At 37.8% G+C, this 22,692-nt stretch overlaps 1 protein-coding gene across 4 annotated transcripts in view; it reads left to right on the forward strand.

Moving 5' to 3' along the window:
* Positions 1-22,692, forward strand: part of SLC38A9 (solute carrier family 38 member 9) — a 49,532-nt gene that overhangs the window by 21,145 nt on the left and 5,695 nt on the right. For all 4 annotated transcript variants that reach the window (XM_062599338.1, XM_062599337.1, XM_062599339.1 and 1 more), the window contains 6 exons: positions 1,970-2,029; positions 4,095-4,292; positions 6,681-6,788; positions 10,290-10,396; positions 16,804-16,917; positions 18,200-18,348. In XM_062599338.1, coding sequence (XP_062455322.1) covers positions 1,970-2,029; positions 4,095-4,292; positions 6,681-6,788; positions 10,290-10,396; positions 16,804-16,917; positions 18,200-18,348 — 736 coding nt within the window. The remainder of the gene's footprint in view (positions 1-1,969; positions 2,030-4,094; positions 4,293-6,680; positions 6,789-10,289; positions 10,397-16,803; positions 16,918-18,199; positions 18,349-22,692) is intronic.

Below are 22,692 nucleotides of genomic sequence, written 5' to 3' on the forward strand. Positions count from 1 at the left end.
TTTAGTTAAGGTTACAGCCATCTTTTTTAAAGATCAAGACTTTGCTTTACACTGACATCGAATTTTCCAGTTTATTAATCTTAAATTTCTGTTATTTTGTGTGAAAAGATGAATCAGAATAAGTAGCAGTGTGAGTTGTGGGCATCCACTGATGCATATTTTCAAAGCCAGACATTTTCAAAGTGTAGTTCTAATGAGAGACATATTTAAATACCAATCATCTGAATTGCATATGAATGATCAGGCTTCTTGATGTAGTTTTAACAATGTGTTTTCTTTGATGGGCTTAAAAAAATCCTGACCTAAGCCTAGTTGCTTGTTCACACTTCTTACTTTCACTTACCCCTTGTTTGCATTGGTATAACTATTTGAACAACCATGTGGCAAATCAGGCTCTTGACATGATCCAGATCGTTAAAAAAAAAAATCTCTGCAAAAACAACAAAAAAAATCAGTTTCCTGGGGGAGGATGTTATAGGAGATGGTAGTGTTTACAGAATGCAAAGACTCTAACCAAAGTATGGTATCTTGTCTTTTTTTAAAACATAGTATCCTATGTTTTTGTTCTGTTTCTTGTTTTATTGTGCATGTTTATGCATGTGTATTTTGGAGGTCATAGGCCAGAGTTTCAAGAGAGCCTTAGGAGCACATTTCTAAGTGTGTAGCCTTTTGCTCTTAAGCTAGATAAACTCACTGAATGGATCTTTTTGTAGCAGTAGTCCCCTAAAGGATTCAGACACCCAGAATGGCATCTCTCTTGTATAATACTTAATGTGCTGCTCATGAGAATGGTACCTCCTGTGCATCTTCTCAGGGTACTGTCACTGCCAATATTAGCTGGCAGTGTTAGCTTCTTTTGTTAGCTTCTTTAATAAACAAGTAGAAACAATTTGCTGGACCATAGAAAGAGTAGGAATCAGTTGATGGATTTAAACTTCCAACTGCAAAAAAAAAAAAAAAAAAAAAAAAAAAAAAAGAAAACTGTTGTCCAGTAAAGTATCACAGGAGGGTAGTTGGAACAAACTAGTACTAGAGTGACTGTAGGTGTTGAGACTTAAGCTCTTTTTCCAGAGATTCTCTTACTTATAATACAACATGAAAAAAGTCCAGCAGCCTCTTCCAAAACAAGATTAGAAAAATCAGTAGAGGATTTTTTTTTTACATAAAATACTGCATGGACTAAGGATATGGATTCATAAACCTTTTTTCTATCTCAAAAAGGCTCTTTTTAAGATGGATCTGTTCACTAATCTACTATGCAACACTGCAGACAGGGTACCTGGGACAAGCAAAGGTATACTGGAGGAACAAGAATGAGCAGCTAGGATGGGAAGTGTGGGGACTTAAAAATGAACAGGGCAGCTGAGAAGAAGGTGAAGGGTGGGGCGGGGGACTAGTTTAAAACACTATATTCTAGAGGTAGAACATGAAAACTCTTTGCTTTGTGTATGTGTGATTAGGCTCATTACAATATGGCATTGAGGAGAAGTAACCATCTGGGAAGCAATGGTACTGGAAAGTGATCAATCTCAAAAAATGTCACCAATATTCAGAAACAAGTGATAGAGACTCTGTTTTTAAAAACCACAATATGATTAGTGTCTGAATGGAGGCTCTGCCTCCATGTCCAGGACAACGTTACAGATGTCATGAAAGATGTTCCCGATAATGCTTTGTTATAGCTGCCTTACCAAGGGTTGTCAAAAGAAGCTCCAGTATGTGAAAACAGACGGAAATAAGCAGGAACTTTAAAGGCAGCTTCAGATTCTTTCAGACTCCTAGTTAAACGTTCTGCGTTTTTAAGATGAAAGTTCAAAAATACCTGTTTGGAAGTAAAGGGTACAAGGTGCTGTATTATGTCTTCATAATATTCCGGCATGTTCCTTTACTGATTTTTCTTAAGGCAACAGATAGCAGTCTAATATCAAGTGTAGAGCATCTGTCTTAAGTTTTTTCTTCTTCTTTTCAGACTTTGTTCATGATATTAATGTAACAGAAATTGTTCCTGGCACTAATGGAAGTAACAAAGGTAAGAATTGCTTATTAGTATTGTTTTCTCTGTTTGTTTGGAGGGGCTTAAAGGCAAATCAGCATGATTTCTTGCCTAGATTTTTATCCACATTTCAGTTATACAGTGTATTTTAAGGGCTAGCTACCTGTTTTTAAAAACTGTAATTTTTATATCTGGAATTTTTATTTCCAGAAATAACCACATATTTGGCAAGCCTAATTAAAACAAAAAGTTGGATGCAAGGCTTAAAAAGTAAATCACATGCTTGTGTACCTAGCTAGATGCTCTTTGAAATCATGAATGTTCAACCTCTAACAGTAGTTTTACAATGAGGAATTCCCTTGTGGAATTATTATATAAACTTTTGCACCCCAAAACTGAGGCTTGGCTGATCTGTTTGCTTTGGAAAATCATGGCAGGGGCATGTGTGTTCCTCACAGCTCTGCAATATTCTTCCTAAAAATGCTGTAACTGCAGCTTTAATGATGCTGAATACAAAAAGAAACAAGTGTCAAGCTGCACAAGTGTCCACCTGCTTTTGTGGAGAGGCTGGCTTATTCATGACTAAGGCAAAATGCTACAGTTGAGAATGGAGATAGGTCTGCTGAGTATTCTTAAGTAGACAGAATAATGTACAATGAAGGTAGGAGCTCGGATATTGTCATCATCTGATCTTTGTGCCTTTGTATGGTAACTGGCTGTGTAGTTCTTTGTCTTGTAGCAGTAAATTATCTCTATCCCAGGTGCATGTGGGAATGGGGAAATATTACAAAACTAGTCAGACAGCTCGGTATCACAGTGCTGCAGCATTGTTTCTGGAGAGCAGCTGTTCAGAATCAGGCAAGGGAGTTGAGAAAACTCTGAAAAGTAGTTGATTTACATTTGAGCCATGCTGAATCCTGTTTTCTCTGCAGTCCTTACCAGCTAGGCACCAAGACTTCTGTGTTCTTCCTCTTGTACTCTCTTGCTTCTGTAGTTCAGTCCCATTCATATACAGTAGGAAGTATAACTTAGAGATGAGGTAAAAAATCATATTCCACAGCATCTTCCAGTGACTGGAAGATTTAATTCAGCTGCTGCATAAAATTAAGGGCTGGCAGGTGTTTGACTCTTTGCAAGGCATTCAGGGCTAGCAAAGAGATCAGTGAGAATGAAAGCAGTTTTCAGGGTTTGTGAAACAATCCTTATATAAGCAATGGAGAGAAAGCAAATGAGAAATCTAAGTAAAGTAACATGATAGTCTCTCTTAAGAAGTTTGATAGGATATTTTCTACATCTTTTCCTTTGCAACAGAATAGGTGTAAAGCTAGTGTGGGAAGGAGGCTATGAAATATTGTGGGGTCCCAAGATTCAAAAAAGAAATTAGAACAATAAGACAGGTTCATATTTCAACATGTAATTTTGTAGGCATCTCTTAGAAACAAATGCTCATATTAGCAACAAGCAAGTAAACCCCTTTTCATCAAAAGATATTTTGGGTTTTCTTTGTTCCATTCACTTGTCCAGGTGATGAGTCCCGACACAACAGGATGTTTCCTTCTGGCAGCATTATGATGTATATATTAAACTGCTTCTGCTGTGTTGTCTAGCAGTGAATTGCTTGTATCTAGCAAGGCACCAAGATCACAGGGTGTTTTGCTTCAGTTTGTGAGTTAGACCTGCTATTCATTACAGCAGCTTTCTTGTCCTCAGCTTGTGTGTTCCCAGGGCAACATAAACTAATACAGGCTCTTCTGTATGCACACACACACATACACACCAGTTGTAGGTATGTGACCTTCAAGGCTGATCCTGTGCCACAGGTCACACTATAAAGGAATCAGCATCTTGCTTGCTAATGTTCAGCTGAAAGCACGTTAGCATTTGTTAGCCTACCATGCAGGTAGCCTGGCAGTGTAGTCTAGCAGTGAAATTTTAGCACTAAACTCCTGATAAAGAAAAAAAAATAAAGCTCGGTTGTTTCTGAATAGTCCTATTCCACACTGCTAAAACACTTATCTGAAGTTATGGGCTCTTGATTGTGAAGATTAAGTGCAAATAACAATTTTTTCATCGGAGGTTATTTTGTTTTTCTTTGTTCCAGTCATTTGTCCGGGTGCTGCTGGAGATAACCCCCCACAGAACGAGAGCATGACATTCTTTTCTGGCAACAATACAAGTTTTGAGCTCTTTGAGAAGTGGTGGGACAAGTCACGAACAGTACCGTTTTACCTGATTGCTATTCTTCTACCCCTGCTAAATCTGAAGTCTCCATCTTTCTTTGCAAAGTTTAATGTCCTAGGTAGGTAACAAATACTCTGAAAGATAGATTCATTATGGTTAAAATATATACAAACAATTAAAAGCTACTCTAGTCAGCAGTTTTCCAGTAACCGATATCCTGCCTCAGAGCGGTTTATTAATTAGTTTGTTTAATCACCCACAGGCTTTCTGTCCTGCTCTGTTTGCATCTCAGCATTAATGAGGAGCTGATTTTTTTTTTCTTTTGCTTCCTTCATAATCCTGTAAAACAAGTTCTACGATATTTACAACAGATTATACACAAACACGCAAACAGATTTTTTTAAACTATGGTATGCATACTTCAAAGCAGCATTTGATACATGCTACTTGGCACAAGCAGTCAGACATAGCCTTCATCTGGTAAGTGCTTCAATATAGATGGTTACTTTCAGAGAGTAGTTGCCTCTGACTTGAAGTTGTTTGCCACCAATCAGCTGATTAATTTGTAGCAACATTAGTCGGTTGCTGTAACTTGCTTCTGTGCTTTGCCACAGCTCCCTGTTCCCAGGTCTGTTCTGTGCTAGAAGGACAAACTCTTGTCATTTGCCCTTTTTTCTCTGTCTTGAGATACAAACCAAGGCAGGAATTGGTAGGGTGGGTAAAAGTGCATCAATGATGGATGGGGTTGGTCCCAGTTTATGGAAAACTAGAGGTATGAGGCTATAGTGCCCATGGTGAAAAGGAGGGGAAAAAGAGATGAGGAGCACAGAATTGATTGAAAAAGATAGAAGAAGATGGTAGAGAAGGTAGAGGACAGGGAACTGAGGGCCTAGTTTGTCTGGTGTGACACCTGCTTAGAGCTTAGATCTGCTGTTGGAACTGCCAAATGAAAATACAACACAGGAAATTGGATAAGTGACAGTGCTTCTGTACAAAAGTGAGGTTTTTATATAGAAAATATCAGGCATTGATACATTATGAATAAGAAAATACTTTTTGAAGTGAGACCTGGCCATAACTATAGCTCCTTTTAAAATATGCATGAAGGATATTATCATGGGCAGCTATTTTTTTTAAGGACTAATCTGAAGTTATGAGAAATCTTGTGTTTTAATATTCAGCAGATTAATATGTAATGCGAGAACTGTTTGAAGTTGCCTTAATTTTGATAAACCTTAAAGCTTATAGTACAAGGAAAAGAGGAAGGCAATTTTTGAGGTGCTGCAGTAATAGAAAGGTTCTTTTTTTTTCTTTTTTCTTTTTTTTTTTTTTTATACTGACTTTTGCACTTACAGAAGGCTGAATAATTAGGAAACTACAGGCTATTTTAGCTGTTCACCTGATCCTCAAGTACAGAACCTTTTCCCTACTTAACTCCTTGACTCCTCTCTGTGTAATCAAATGAAATATGTCCTTAATTTGTTTTGTAATCTTGGAGATACTGCTAGAATGAAACTGTGTCTTCTCTGAATCTGTATTCTAACCTTTATAAGTGAAGGTAAAGAATCAGCATGTATTTATAACCTGTTCTCTGACTGGCAGGATTGTTAGCTGGGATGTTTCATCACAGTAGTCTTAATTACTGTTGATGTAGTTTCCTTCAGTTTTTGGGTAGTTATTGCCCTTCTATCCCTATCTATTTAAATGACAGGAGCCAAGATCTTATGCTATCTGTCCCACTTGCAGACACAGCAAGACATTTATATCTATCTCTGATCTTACTTGTAGTTCTCATGCTGTGCCAAAGTATTAGTGGGTGACTCTGGACCATCAGATGGAATACAAATCCTGTGTGTTTAGGTTATGTTCAAGACAAGGTTTAAATCCATAGTGGTCAAATGTAGTTATTAAGCTTTTGGCTCCCAGTGTAAATTACAATTAGCAATGCAATTACAATTAGCGTTAATTGGTATCTCACTGTGCCGTTTGGTTCAAAAGTTAAGGAATTAACGGACCACCAATGGAAGACCTGCACTTCCTCAGTCAGCTGTGTCCATGTCAGATTGAAATCCTAATAGCTGAAGCTGGAACTCTTTTCTTTTTTCTTTCTCTCTCTCTCTCTCTCTCTCTCTCTCTTTTTTTTTTTTTTTTTTTTTTTTTTTTTTTTTTTTTTTTTTTTTTTTTTTTTTTTTTTTTTTACTGCCTAGAGACCTCCCTGCCTACACAGTGCTGGGGATTACTGGGCACCCTTTCTCCCATCAATAGTGCAGCACTTGGAGAACATTAAACATACTGAGAGCTTGTATAGGTGTGTGTTGCTCCTTCTCTCTGACTTCTGACCTAAAAGAAAGGAATTCAGACTTACCCTGGTTTTTTAAGTCTACCCTGGTGATAATAATACCAACCTTAATGTTTAGACTTCTAGTAGTTAATAGGATGAAGAAGGAAAAAGCAAAGCATACTTTCTACTGCTTTATGGTGTTTGTTTGGCTCTTGTCTTGTTTAGGCACAGTTTCAGTTGTCTACTTAGTTTTTCTTGTCACTGTGAAGGCTGCTCATCTTGGGATCCATTTAGAATACAACTGGTTTACAGAGAACGAATTTTTTGTACCAGGTAAGATAATTAAAGTGCAGTAATGAAATATATATTGTGGGGTTTAGACTTCTTAAAGGAATTCATAAATGTCTATCTCATTTGCCTTTTAACACCTCTGGGAGGTAAACAGAATAAAAAGGTGCTGTCTGATGTTACATCTAGAAGTTTAGGAAGAACTTCTTTGAAAAAGTGACAAGGAATCCCTTTCACAGTGATGTTGCTGATTTAGGAGACAGTATCAATGCTGGACAAGAGGAGGAGCAACCATTAGAGGTATCTCCAGCTTTTATCTTGTAACAAAGGAACTTGCCGTAGCCTCATGTCACCTATATTATATAAAGTTCAAGCTGCCCTGTTTTCAAATCTTTCAGTAGTGGTTAAAAACTGACAGACTTTAGACTGACTGGTAAAGGTGTTAAAAATTCTCTGTACTTTGTCTTACTTAAAGTAGCTTGCTTACCATGATTTATGAGTATACTTTTCCTTTACTTCGCAGCCTCTTGCAGGTTTTAGGCCTTACTCTTAGCCCTTCATTTCTAAATGCCTATTAGCTCTCCAGTATGTTTATTTTTCCTTTCTTTAAAGTATGAGTTTCTCTTCCTCTTCTTCCCTCCTAGTGGTATTACAAATCACTGTGCAAGATGTCACAGTCATATAAACAGTACTAGAAGTGAAGAAGAGAACCAGAATGTTAGGAAGAATTTTAAATTACTATAGCAAGATGAAGATCAAAAGAGAAACATCAGAGCTGTTCCACAGCTGGCAGTAGAATCTATTCTAATCGTTGAAATCACAGTAACACTCTGTGGCAACAGGCGTTCCAGCTCAGTAGATAAACTACAGGTAGTAGTCACTGTGTAAATGATACAAAATTCACTCAATTTAAGTGTGTTCACATGAGAGTTGCGTTACTCTTGCATCAGTTACGCTTTCTTTTCTACCGCTCCCATTTGGTTGATTCAGCTCTACAGCTGAGCTTAAATTGGTCTGGTAAAGTAATAAGCCAAATAAACAGCTTAGTGTATTCTGTGTATTTTCGGCCAGGAATTCTGCTCATAACCCAGTGTCTGTCGTCCTCCCATCTCTGAGTGGGGAGGGCTGTCATCAATTCCGTTTATTAATTCTTTATGGCTGCTGAAGGTCATTGCTTCCTCATCTTAGACAGGCTTTTAGAACCCTATTTCAAGATCTGAATACTGAGAAACAAATTAAAGTCTTGGTAAAACATTTTCTTTAGCTCAGTTATGTCACTGAGAAGGAAAATGATGGTCTGCTCTGGCTTGTCTTCAAAGCCAAGCGATTTTTACCAAGTATCCCTTTGCACAAGACCAAAATAGATGCTATGAGGATGAACTGGATGTAAGAAAGTTTTCTATAATTCCCTAAAAGTCCTGGATGCTGCAACAGCTGTACGAACATATAGATAGATATAGATAAGGTCTGAAACAGTGCAGTCCATGTTGTCTGTTTACCTCCATCACTGTGTCTGCTTTTAGAGTGTATTTTACGGACTAACAAATTACTTTTGCAGTGTAACAATTCGATTTCAAAACACTGGATGATTAGCATCTATGCTAATTATCTAATTTATTTTGGTATGGCATTATTCTTAATACTATCTATAGGCAGAAATAATATGCTAGCCTGTGCTGCCCGAAGTCAGTGGGTAAGTAGACTGAAATGTTTGGTCTTGCTCCAATGCAAGATTTATGTAGACGGGGAGAATTGCTGTATATAGATTCAGGAGTGAAGGCTTGGCAAGGGAAGAGTTCCCAATATCCAAAGTCTTACAGTAATATGGGATAAAATGAGTCTTTAAGAAATTGGATTCTAGTTAATAGTTTGTTGGTTTGCCACACGAGTTGATTTCCAACTAGCTGATGAAATCAAGAAATATAAAGTGCTAAAGTTGGCCTCTGCTCGTGGTACTGTACAAAAAAGCTAAAATTGAAATATATATATAAAAAAAACAGGGAAGTTAGGTAAAATACAACACACTGCTGACACCTCTTTCTAAGAAACCCCATCTAACCTTTTTCTGAAAGCAAGGTTTGAATGTGAAATGCACCAGCAAAGTCTTGGAATCCTTGCATGAATTTGTATCTGCAGATTTTTTGTAATGCGGGAGAAAATTCACCCAAACTATGGTTCACAAACAAACCCACGTAAACCAAAAAACAGACTGGTTTTAAATGTCTTGAGGTTCAAGTCCAAAGCTCTATTAAGCAGCCTAATATAAAATGAATTATAGCAATACATACGTGCTACAGATTACTGTAGGAAGTAGAGTATCCAGTAGTTTGATTATTTTGGCAATATGACTAGTACTGCTAGCAGACAAGGTTAGCACGTAGCTGATGTATACACATCCAGCTACAACTGGTTGTTATAGTGGAAGGGAAAACACAGTGCTGGGAGAGATTCTGCATCTGTCATTTTCATTTTTATTATTTAGATTAAAGTAGTGGAAAACAAGCCCAAGACTAACCTGCATTTTCTGACTTCTGTTGGTAGCATATCACACTAGTTAGATATTATAGATGCAGTGAATCCAGCATAGTGCTCTTGGGAAGGTGCATTCTGTCAGGCTGGAGGAGCCCTCCTGTTAGTTAGCTAGGGCACCTTTCCCTTGCAGGTTTCATCGCAGTTTAGAGAAGTCTAGTCCAAATGTGTTTGCATGGAGCTCTGTACGGTTTGATCTGCGAGGGTTTGTGAGACTCTGATAACTGTACTAATGCATTGCTGGATGTTTTCCTGAAGCTGAGCTAGCTTAGGAATCTCTAATTGGTTTAATACTCTAATATCTTTATATATTAGCAGCCAAGATGGTGCTTTATTAATGTTACAGCATTGATAAACTCCCAGAATATTTACAGCAGTTCTAGAAAAACAGTCTTGTGGACACAATGCTCTGAGTATAAAAAGAAGAGCAATTATATTCCCATGGAAGGAGGGGGAAAAAAAAAGTAGTAGCCGAGTATGATAAGTCAAAAATTTCCTTTGCCTTTCATAGAGCTCTAGTTTGGAAGCATCATCTCTTATTTACACATCTACAGATGTCAATTTTCTTGTAGCATAACTGACTTGTTAATCTTGGTCATGCCAGGAAACAAAAGATGCTCACAGAGCAAATGATAGCTTCTCTGTATCTCCATTCTCAGGGACTGGTACACATACAATTCCCTGGGACTGATTTCTGCCTCAAAAATGCTTTCTAATTACACTGTTGTGAAGAAGAAAAGTTTTATATAAAGTTGACCCAATAATCTTTGATTGTTGAGGTCCTGTGAGACTCTTCTTTGAGACTGTGGTTTATAGTAACCACTGTCCTCATGCATTTTGTACTTCATGATTATATATTTGGATTGACTATTTACTATGCTTAATGACAAGATATTGTCCCATTTTCAACATGACAATTCACATTTCTGGCAGTAGACTCCAACACTATATGTTCTCTGTATTTTGACATTATTTCACAGAAGCAAGTTATTAACACTCTTTTTTTCTCCCTCTTAGAATTTAGAATTCTGTTTCCTCAGCTCACAGGGGTTCTGACACTTGCCTTCTTCATCCACAATTGTATCATCACTCTTCTTCAGAATAACAAGAATCAAGAAAACAATGTAAGTAATTTCACAAGACTTTGCTGATATGTATCTAGATTGCCAGGTGAGACTAATATTTTCTTGTCTACTTCTCTTGAAATTGATTCAGGGACTGTAATAGCTTAAGAAAATGTAAATTTCTCATGTGATCTGATAAGAAAGCAGTTGTACATACTTTTCACTGGCTACCAGTGATTATAGATACATTACAAATTTCTTCAGATGAAACCCCTGAAGAGGGGTACAAAATTATTTGTGATCAGACTGACAGTAAATGGCCAAATTATACAGCACTGTCAAGCCTTCTGCCTGCTCTGTAAGACTGTAAGAAAAGTGACAAATTATAGAATGAAAAATGGTTGAGTGTTTTGAACATAGCGCTAGTTCTAGTTAAGGGTTCTGAACGCTAATGTTGGAATCTGGATAACGTCTTTTTTTCAGAGTTGCTTCAGTTTTCTGCTACAACTCAAGTCAAGGTCAGTATGGAAACTTGACCCAGTTTAGGAAATCTTTGAAGTTGAAGCCTGTATTGGGAACCTCCGCAATGTGTGGTCATTGGCCTGGTTCTTTACTCTTTGAAAATGTTATGTAATGCTTATTTAGATGAAAATGCATTCCTTCTTCGTATCTTCCTATCTTATGAAGCAGGCAGGAAGGGTTTTTTTGACTGGTAAAATATAAAATGAAGTTAATATGATACAATGTTAGAGTTTTAGAGTACCCTTTTAATTTAAATATCTTGTGTTTTTCCTCCCCTACTTAGCTGGACTACTGTTCAGCTTCATTAAAATCTTAGATGGAATGGTAACTATGTTGACGTATAAAGATTTTTAACTGAATCAGAAGTTGGTACAGATGATTCAAAGGTGAATTGCAGGTTATGTGCCAGTGTACTGAGATGACATTTTGCTTTAATATTACCCCAAGGTAACTTTCTTGTCCTTGTAAACGAGGGCCAGCTGAGAGTGACCCCTTCTGAAAAGGAGTCATGACTTCTCTAGAAAGCTTCTTGTGTTTTGTGGGCAGTTCTGAAAATAGTTTAACAACTGAACGGTGGGTTAATGGAGCTCTTGAGAAAGAAAACTTAGTAAATTTGTTGCCAGTGAGATTTCTTAAGAAAATTTTATGATGTGGAAAAGAGACAGGAGTTCTCTTTCCTGTTATGTGTGGCTTTCAAATTCTAAAGGAACAATCGCTCCTGCAGTCAGTCCTATATGCAGAAGAGGCCTAATGCCTCCGTGTCGCCTTCAAGTCTCTTCCTGTGGCCTTTCCCCCTCCACTGGCATTGGAGGAAGCAGTCAGAGCTCCAAAGAGCAGCACCTGGAATATTCTCCAACTTCTTTTTATTGGGTTAAGGATGAGGAAACTGCTACCTGCATTTGAATCAGCTTTTCCAAATGTTCTTCCTGATTTGAGCTAGATTTCCAGGTCAGCCTTAGCAAACACTGCAGACAAGTGTTTGAATTGCACAGGAAGAGCACCTTCAAATGTGGCAGGAAAGATTTGTAATGGGAAGCCAAACTTGTGCATAGTTGCTTCAGGAGCTTTATTTGGCTATAGATTCTTTGCTTAGACTGGGTCACAATAACTTTTAACATCACTAGACAGATATTCATAATTTCCCTGTTTGTTGTTTGTAGCTGTAGAGGCACCTGTCACCTAGGTCTCCACAGTGTCTTACAGGTGTTAATGAGGCATTGATATGCTCAAAGAACTAATTATTTTGTAATTATTTCACTGAGCTACTGGACCAGTTAGGAATTTTACATATGTGTACAGCTCCCAATCTTGTGAAAGTCACAGTTTTGAGGATATTTGTTTCATACGTCTTTATATCAATAAAATGTCTTCATTGTATTAATATCTCACAGGGAATCAGATGGAGACTCCATTTTTTATGGATAAACGTTAAAAAGTCACTTCAGTTGGATTTTTTTTTAAAAATATAGAACTTGACAAGCTGGAAGAGTACTGTTTTAGTTTGAATAAAACTTGTGAAAATAGTGGTTGTAAGAACCACTTTTGGGGGGAGGGGGTAAAAAAAGTAAGAAAAACAGTTATATTCCTTTTATGGAATCAGAAATCCAGAACAAGAGCAGTTTCCATTCTGTTTGCAGAGAGGTATCGCTGTTCAAGGTTAAAACATGCATTGGAGGAGGAGTCTTCTGGCTACTCTTCCAGTATGGTGGTGTGGGGTGTAAGGGAGCAATGAGCAAATAGTCTAGAATAAGCCTAATATCAGCAGCGTGGCCTGGAGAAACCATGTAAGCGTAGTTCTTAGGCTGCAGTTCAGTAGCACTGCTGGTTAAGTAAAGTTCTCCCTGTTCTTTCCTCCCACTGCTGTCCCTTTGTCAGTATAAATGTTTGTGCAACTGCACAGTGAACTAGTTTAGAAACTGTCTAGGTGGCAAATTAACCGAGAGAGAATCACAGAATGATTGAGGTTGGAAGGGACCTCTGGAGATCACCTAGTTCAACCCCCTGCTCAAGCAGGGTCACCTAGAGCGTGTTGCGTAGGATCATGCCCAGGTGGGAGAAAGTGTGTGTGTGGGAAACATATATATATGTATGAGTATATATGTATGTACATATATGTAAGTGTAATTTATATATGTGTGTATATATAAACACACACAGATATAAATTTTTTCCACATGATTCATTTCTGTGATCTTTCCTGAACTGCTGTCCAAACATTTATGTAAGTCCAGAGCAGGAATGAGAGGAAGGACTAGGAGAGCACTAAGTGCTGTCACTTAGCATCACCTAGCAGTTGTTTGTGAACCTGTTCAGGGAAGAACGGGGCAGGGCCTGTTTTTGTGCAGGTAGTAGCTGCAGAATGTATGGAACTGTGCTTTTTTTTCTACTTTCTGCAAAATAAAAATACCGTTTACTTGGTATACATAAAGTGAGTTTCTCTTGATGCCACCCTACGATCAGCTTCTCCTTCCAGCCAAAATAGTGCATAGCATCGTGCATCTTAGTGAACTACTTTTTTGTCATCCAGTTGGATATTATTGCTCGCAACTGAAACTGGAACAAGTGAAGGCCCTTTGTACAATATGCACAGAATCCAGTTGAGATAATACAGAGGTGGCACCTGTCTTTTCAAAACTGATCAATCTGAAATGAGATAATCAAAAGGTACTTCTTCTAATATGGTAATAATTACTATGGACTGATAAAGGCTTCTCCACCCAACAAGGGACTCTAAAAACTAACTTCGACTGTGCCACTGAGGAAAAAAACAAACCTATTATGCTCATGGCATGCAGCAGGGAAAAGAAGACTTGAAAGTTGCCTGTTCTTTTCAGCATTGCACAGGAAATACCTGTAGACAAGCCGTGGAACCTACACTATACTACTTCCAGTCCTGTGCAACAGGTCTAACCTTTGCCTGGGTACTCATTCTTGAGTTGTGATATGAAGTCATGCACTTTCAAAGCTCTCTTCAGGTTAGCTCTACAGGATTTATCAGACTCATACTATCATTAGAGCTGATTTCTGCCCTTGTTTTACTGCTGCTGCCAGCCTCAGTCACCCAATTTTCTGTTCCTCCAGAAAACCCTGTACATCTCACCAGCATAGCCTCTGGTCAGCAGTAACTGTAGCTGTTACGTCCTCCAAGTTCCACCTCAAAATCTGCCTATTACTTAGGGCACACTTGATGAGAGCTTGGCAGGTGGCAAGCTGTGACACTTATGATTAGCGACTTTCGTGTGCACTGCATGTTTTCTTTGCTTCCACCCTGATCCCCCCTATCCTTGCTTCTTTCAACCTTCTGTGTTAGGTTTGATTCTTACAATGTAAACTCTTACCTGCAGGGAGAGTAATGTTGTATCTATTTAGACAGTTCTTGACCACAGTGGTGCCCAATCTGGCTATAAACTTGTTTAAAATAGATAAGCAAGTTTATTGCTCTGTTATTTAAAAAATAATTCTATTATCTCTCTCCATGTACCCTATGGTTTTATCTGGAATTATACTGTCTAAATAGTATTTATAGTCAAGGTCTTTAGAAAATGAACTCGGGTCTCCTGAACAGTAATCAAAAGATGTTGATAAACACACATGCATGCACGCGCGCACACACACACTTGCACAAAGGCAAATGTCCTGGTGTTCTTTCTTATACAGAAAAAGATATTTGCAAGGGAGCTGATGGTTGTTTAAGCAAAGATGAATTCAGGTTAAGTTGCTGTTACTGCTTTTCTTGTTACTTACGGAAATCAAGATCAGGATGTTTATTGTATTATGGCAGCTCCTGAGGTCAAATCCATGTTTTATGTGTTATAAAAATACATAATCAAAATTATCCCTGCCTTTAGTTTTGTTACAGAATAAAATAAGTACTCTTAAACTGTGTGAGCGTGAACTGATTAGTGTAATCAGAGGTAATAGCATACTAGCTGTCTACCCTTAATCAGGTCTAGTCCAAAGGAAGTGGCATGAATTTCCATCACTTTCCCTCATAACTCCAAGTACTTGCCATGGCAAAGATAATTTGACACCTGATTCTAATGCTTACCTGCAGAGCATGTACAATGACAACTGAGTTACTGTGCATTTTGCATAAGAAACTGCAGTCTTTATACACAAGGAATTACTTAAACTATCTAACTTGAGGTGAGTGAAAACAGGTTCTGTCAGGTGATATTCTTTTAGCGTGTCTTGGGTCCATTTTGAAAAACTGTGCAAGTCTTATCTTTAAGAGATGAGAGTCCCTGTCTCTGCAAAATGGGCTTACCCTGATTAATCTCTAATAATTGTAGTTAATGAGGATTACTCATAACTACCTATAAAAATTTTGATATTTAGATTCATTATTCCTAAATAACTTTTTATGCTGGGTTTCTTAGAAGATGTAGCTGTAATATAAAAAGCTATGCAGATTCTCAGGTCATTGAGGAGACATTCTAGGAGTAATTTTAAGAAAATTTTAATGCATAACTTCTGATGGAGCCTAGTAGACCTTACTCAGTGGCCGTCATCAGGAGAGTAAAGACTGGAGAAGCACTTACTGGCTGTGCATAACTGGGCAGCAACAGGAAGAGGTTGTAGCTGGAGGGAGACAGTTGCCCATGGGTATGAGGAATGCTATGGAAGAGTGCATTAACAGTAGACAGTTGTCTGATTAGCAAAATCATTGGTTTGTTTAGGACTGATGGGAGAAGGGCATCAGTCTTCTACGACAAATGCACTGGCAAAATGAACAGGAGATCTCTCAGTTTCCTTACTAAAAACTGGCTTTCTTCTCCTGAAGTTTGCCTCCAGTGTGTAATCCAGCATATTTATATTTTCTGTGAGGACCACTTGCCCTCAGAAGACCCCAGAGAGGTAAAAGGTGTGCTGCTTTTATCAAGGAGATAGTGTGAATAAGGCAGTTCCCTAAGTGTTTTTTGCACAGAAGTGAGCAAGCTTTACCTACCCTCTTGAGCTGGCTGGATTCCGTAAAATCTTGGTGTGGAAGCTGTGTAGTCTCATTACTTTGGTGCTTGTGTCTGACCTAATAAGGCTTGCTCCTCAGTTAAAGGAAAATAGGGTCATGTATCGAAGGTATTAGCAGTAATCCTTTAAGAAGCTGATTATTTGCAGCAGGTGAGCAAATGAGTTGGTAAAAGCTAATAAATGTCCTGTAGTGTAGTATAAGCTTAAACAGAATCTAGTTAGTTAATAACTAGAAACAAATGGTGTCTGTCTTTGGGGGAAAAAAATGATGGAGGAAAATAACCCATTAACTGCATTGCTATTAGCTCACTCTAATATGTATGTTCATTCTGCAATTTCAAAATGTGCTTGAATAGGTTTGGTGCTTATTTCGTAATACTAAATGTTGCTCACAAACTTTATTAATTTTATGAAGTTGCTGTGATAGAAACATTATAAACAGTCAAAATTTTCAGAAGTGAACATGGAAGTTAAGCTTTTAAACCCATACATATCTACAGTACAGTTAAATACAGATTTAGGACCCTAAATATGGATTTACCCCTAACATCTGGGTATGTTGATGCCCTCAATTGCAAAATTTTAGTCCTGACAAGAGACTTAACATATGCATTGATGGGCTTTCTGTGTTCAACAGTTGTGTCTGTGTCCCAGTCCTCTCAGAAGTAGTAGGTGAATGTAAGAAAGTAGGGTGTGCTTTTTGGTTTAGTAACTTGTGTATGTCCGAGTCTAGCAATGACATATCTATTGACACAACTGTTTCTTGCTGTCTTTTCTATATGTAGATAGATACATAATACTTGTCTGGCTCCACGTAGGAGTATCTGCTTGCTTTCTGGCCTGATGCAGGACCAAATTTGAAGTCCCCACTCAAGTAAATCTTCTGCTTAATGTAACAGAAGTCTTCTCATGACATTTTCATTTTGTATCTTTTGGTATGTCAGTGCTGGCCAAAATAAGATTTTATTTCTCCTCAGGTGAGAGACCTCTCTGTTGCTTACTTCCTGGTGGGATTAACATATCTGTATGTTGGCGTGATAATTTTTGCATCTTTTCCTTCCCCACCATTATCCAAAGAATGTATAGAACAGGTAAGGGATTTTACTGCACTATATATTAATCTTTGACCTTTAATAAATATGTATTTAGAAAAAATTGCTCCTGCTTCTTGCTTCCTGACTCGCTCTGGCAGACGGGTCAGTTGCGTAGTGCCTTATGGGCACTACCACAAGAATATAAGTAATGGTAGTGTTACTTTATTAGCATTCATGTCTGCTGCCAGGAGTTCTTTAAAAACAAATGTGAAAGTGATCAAGAAAGGACTGAAATGAACAAATGAACAGTTAAAGCTTTAATTTCTTTAGTTACTGTAATCCTGAAGAGTATTAAATATTATGGGTATATTGAATTTTGTGTGCAGTCACCAGTCCCAGTCATCACCGGGACTAGTTGCAGGTGCTCAAAAATAGAAATGTAGAGTGAATGTTAGTTCTTTTAGACAGGAGTCCTCATTGTAAATAGGTGTGGAATCTAATGTTATGTTGGGCCTTGCCAGCGAAGTTCTTTAGATGCTAGCACCACACAGATAACACTACTGTTAAGGCTATAAAACTCTTATCGACCTACAGGTAAGGCTGATTGCCATGCCCTAAACTTCTTCAAGGACAAAAGTTATCAAAATGTGATTCATTTTATGCAAGATGTAACACATTTCTTGCATAAGATTTACCCCAAAAATGGCATTTAAAAGTTTTCTGTGACTGTAGGCCAGTAAGAACCAATACTGTTGTTTAACCGTGAAACGATTTGGTGAGCGCCTTGAAATAATCTCATGGAGTGAAATCCACAGTTAAATAATAGATGGTAAACCTTTGTTGTCTGTAATTATACTAAACAATTAGGGAGCTGTGTATATATTTCCATGATACCTAAGTTCTATGTATACTGTTTTTCAGGGGTTTCTATGTGTAGAGTATGGTCCATTCCTCACTTGCATATGATCCAACTTTACTACTTAAATAACTTTTTCTAATATATAGAGGAGATAAGATAGGTAATAGGAGCATAGGAATTTATTTACTTAAGAAATCAGGTGGCTATTGCACAACCTTGATTATTTAAGGATATTCAGAAGTAGTAAATAATTACATCTTTAATACTAACATAAAATGATATCTATCCTTCAATATTCAAGAATTAGGTGCTTTTTTGCTGGTATAGGAGGAGAGAAAGAGAACATTATATTCTATAGAGTTGATTTGGGAATTTTAATCGTTTAGTTTTATTCTGCTTTCTGGCACTGAGCTATTAAAAATCAGCCAATACATGCTATCAGGTCACCATTGATAATTGTAACATTATTCCTGTGTTTAGAATTTTCTAGATAATTTTCCCAGCAATGACATCATGTCATTTGTTGCAAGAATATTCCTGCTGTTCCAGATGATGACTGTATACCCACTGTTGGGCTATCTGGCACGAGTTCAGCTATTAGGACAAGTTTTTGGAAACGTTTACCCAAGGTAAGAAGTCTACCTGTTGACAAGAGTTTGGCACACTTTCTTAACTGGCCTCCTGTTTGTTGTCAAAAATTTGACTGAGCTCCCAGGGGTTTCCTTTGCAGCATTAGGTACATTTCAAAAGCTAGTTTCACAATATTTGTAGAATCATGAAATGATAGGTGTGTAAAATGAACTCTTGCTTGCAGATCAGGGCTGCTGCAGCTTTGCAGAGCAGATGGGGGATTCTTTTGTTTTAACTGGATGTTTTTTCAATAACCGCAGGAATGTTGTCAACAAAATTCCTGTGTGTCATGCATTTGTACGGCAGAAGAAAAGTTGTACAGAAAAAAGTCTCTGTTCAGTTCAGAAACATTTCATCAAGTAGTCTTTAAACTGTGAAGGACATGCACATGTGCACTCTGCAGATTAAGCCTTTGGGGTTCAGTATTCTTTTTGGTTGTATGTGACTTTGTAATCATCCTTCTATTTTTAAATAGAGCTAATAGCTACGTGAGTTGTTAGCTGTGTTATCTAGGTTGGTGCTCTGCTTATAAAAATAGGTTTTCACATGTTAATTTTAGAGGTTGGCCCCACCCTTGCATTTGAACGCTGTGTGAACTGCAGAGGAGAGCTGATGTGAATCTCAGTTTTAGGGTTTTTAAATAAAACACAGGATGTTATATATTTGGAGTATTGTCTGACGTCATCACAGCTGAGAAGTTGGCATTTATATAAGTGAGTTTCTTATTTTATATTGTGAATTACTGTTGATGGAGGGAAGGAAAACAATACCCCAAAAAGAAATGTGTATTTCTTATGTGTCATCAGTAGTAGCATATAGGTCTAGGAGGAGGTTGTTATAAATTTCAGCTTTCTTCTGGATCCTAAAATATGTATGCAAAGGTCTAGAAAGTGGATGCCTAAAATTAGGCAGCAAAATAAGTGCCTACTTTTTTTGATGCTAAATTGTAAGCAATTCAACATTAAGGAGATAGTTAGGAACTGCTGCAAGTTACCTTTGGAAACAAGGCTATTGATTTAAGTGCTAAACATGGATTTCACAGCCACTGAAAAATAGTCCTGTTCTTTATATTCTGGAGATATGCTTTTTCCCATCTCTTCCCTCCAGTTATTCAGCTGACCAAAATGGTTTTTGTTTCCCTCATGCCCTCTCCTAGAATCTGCAGCTTCCCACCAGTCCCTGCTCAGGTTATCTCAAGTTTACTGTTATAATCTTTCATGGTTTCACGTTGTGATGATACAAATATCTGGTACTTGTCTCCACGGTGTCCTTGTGGGGTTGCTTCACTTTTTTTTGTTGTGCCTTTATTTTAAAGACTCCTTAAAGTAAGATATTTAAAGTTAAATTGCCCCCAGCCTATGGTGGTAAGGTAATACATCCTGTCTGTCTGTCTTGTATTCCAGACCTTTCAAACACGTAGCATAAAATCCACTCAACTGATCTCCAGGCTCGAGCTTCTGTATATTTACAGACAGGGATGGCTGACTCTTAGTTTTTTTGTGCAATAGGGACTAGGAACACTGGTAGCAAGTATAGGACTTGTTTCTGGGAGGAAGTACCTGGCTGATTTAAGAACTTTGCTAGTAAAGACTTAGTACCTCATTGTGAAATCTCTCTTTCAATGATTACCTATTTTTCACCGGCAGCTGAAGTTGATGAAGGTCCTTTAGCAGCACTGTATTTATATTGCCTTTTTAAGTAAGATTTTGAATATTCTGGATTCTCCTACTGCTAGCTAGTCTAGAAAATCCCCTTTGAGAAAAGCAAGACCATGTCCCCAGTGTCTGTCAGAGAGAGCCTGTGAATATACTGCTCTGTTCATCACCTGTCCCCAGCTAAATTCTGCTACAGGCCTGCTAAAGCACTGATGATCCCTGTGCAGGATTCCCATACCTGTGCTTCCAGAACTTGTTAGATGTTTTCATACTCATGTAATTCCTATGCTATTTTATCAGACTGACAGCCAGTAGCTAAGCAGATCTCCTGTAGTTCTTGATTTTTTGTGGGGAAGCTTTTGCATCCACCCATCTGTATATAGCACATTTGACAATGTGTTGATTTCATATTGATTGTGCATTTGAGAATCTCTTTTACTTGGTAACTTAGCCTTGTTTAACCCCACCCTGACTCAACATGCTAAATCACATTTGCATCGTTCTTATATTAAATTTTCTTTGCAGCTGAAAGAATGCTGTAAATTTACCTTCTCTCTATAACCATCCATTTTTCCTTTTAAAAAAATTCTTTTGGACCCAGTCCCCCTAGTATATTTTACTATCTTCATTTTTAAGCTCTGGGTTGCAAGCTCCATATGGACTTGCTGCAGGTTTCGCATGAGTTGGAAGCTCCATCGTATTAAAAGCCAAACTTCTTTCATATGAACAATTGTTTGCAGATGTGGGTACCTGCTGCTGCTATGGATGAAATTCAGGGATGGTGTTTTAGGTATCAGCTGGAGCAGTTGAACTCTGGATTGATGCATATTAAAGCAGGCTGTTGACTGAATAGCTTGATCACACATGTTGCAGAGCTGCCAGATAATTTTTTATTTCCTAGCAGTGACTTTATTGCTCAGATAATTTTTTTTTTTTGCTTTAAGTACATTTTCTTTACTATTTGTCTGTCATTGGATATGATGAAGAGCTATTAATTTGCTACTTTGTAGTTCTTAGCCTTGATAATTGGTCTGTTCAAGGCGATTTCTAACAAAAGCAGTATCCTGTTTCATATCCTGGCTTTTACTTATAGGCCATAGATTACAACTGGCTGGTAATGAACAATCTCTTCAACTTTAGAAGAGCCTTTCTTGCCTGAAGACTGATCCCTAAGTCTTCTGTCCCATACACTTCAGATCTTTTACAGCACTGCTACCAATGCACTGACAAAACAATAGTGCTGAAACAAAGCTTTGTTGTGCTTAGCTGTATTGTAACTTACTTCTCTGTAGTCTTGTGCGATCAGAAAGCTCATTCTTTCCAAACATCAAAGCTTAGGCAAAAGATACATATTTTTTCTTTCAAATAGAACTGAAACTTCCACATTTGACATTGGAGGTCGACTAAATAGCTGTAGGTGGTCTGAAGCAGAGGGGAAATAAGTAGCATCATATGTCCTCCAGAGGCAAGTCTGTGGTGCTGACTTCAAAGAGCCCAACTGGTCTAAATTCCACCTCTTGACAGAGAATCAGCTTTCTCTTACAAGAACAAAATCCAGACACACATCCCACCCCTGTTCCCCAGGAAGGGGGATTTCCTTCCTGTTTTGTACTAGTGACAAATTCTCTGCCTGCCTTAAAAGCATAGACATGCGTAGACATGCTGGATACAGTAGTCTTCTGACAGGTATCATCACAAAATGTGCTGCTTTTCTGTGCTTCCTACAAAAGACTTGAGGTAAAAGGTAAGTACCTTAATTGCTTCTCTCATTTTGCAAGATGGATGCCAGTGATGATCACAGTGTAGAAAGTGACATGCTGGGACAGAATCCAAAGTTCTTTTATTTTCTTATTCTCTCTCTAAAGCTGTAAAAGATGGCCAAAATGTTCTATATTGGGAAATAGCTTTCTTTCTAAAGTATGTTTGCAGTGACATCATTTAATGGGTGACTTGGGGCCAGAGGCATGTAGTTTTATCTGCTCTCTTACATGATTGTGGGTCTTCTTGGATGTATAGAAAACAAATTTGTTGTTGTTGTTGGCCCTTGGCTACCGTGATATTTGTGTCAGAGAATTCTCTTGATTAATTATATGCTGTGTACAAAATACTTTGTACTGACCAGTTTTTAAAACTTTCCTTTTAACATCTTGTTCTGAAAGGTTAAGTAAATTAATGAGAGGAAATCACTTGGCTCTCTCAAAGGATTGTCCTCCCCGCACTCCGTGGTAGCCCAGCAGACCTGCCAGTTCTCATACAAATGTATTTCTTCTGATGCAATGAAATACATTTCTGCTGTTCGTATGCATGTTTGGTTATTTGTTCTTTACCTCGCTTCATCTTGCATCTTACCTGCTGTGGTTTATAGCCTTTGACTCATGTCACTGTAGTAAGATTTCCAGGAAGAAAATGTATTTTTTGATTCAGCAACCTTTCCAAATTTGTCACTTAAATCATCCTGATTTGTTTTTGTTCCTTGCTTTCCTGTTTCTTATATTGTTAAATTGTGTGTGTTCATCCTTTGACTCCATGCTGAGTCTCGCATTTTTAATTTCCTTGCTTCTGGCTTGGGGAGTTTTTAAATCAGTTTCTTATTTTTTTTTTCTTTAAATCCCCCCTCCCTAGAGTTTGTTTCACAGTTTTTGTCATGATTATCCTTTGAGGATGCTGAAGTTAATTAAATATACATGC

Source organism: Rhea pennata, chromosome Z (genome assembly GCF_028389875.1).
Source record: "Rhea pennata isolate bPtePen1 chromosome Z, bPtePen1.pri, whole genome shotgun sequence".
Taxonomy (NCBI): domain Eukaryota; kingdom Metazoa; phylum Chordata; class Aves; order Rheiformes; family Rheidae; genus Rhea; species Rhea pennata.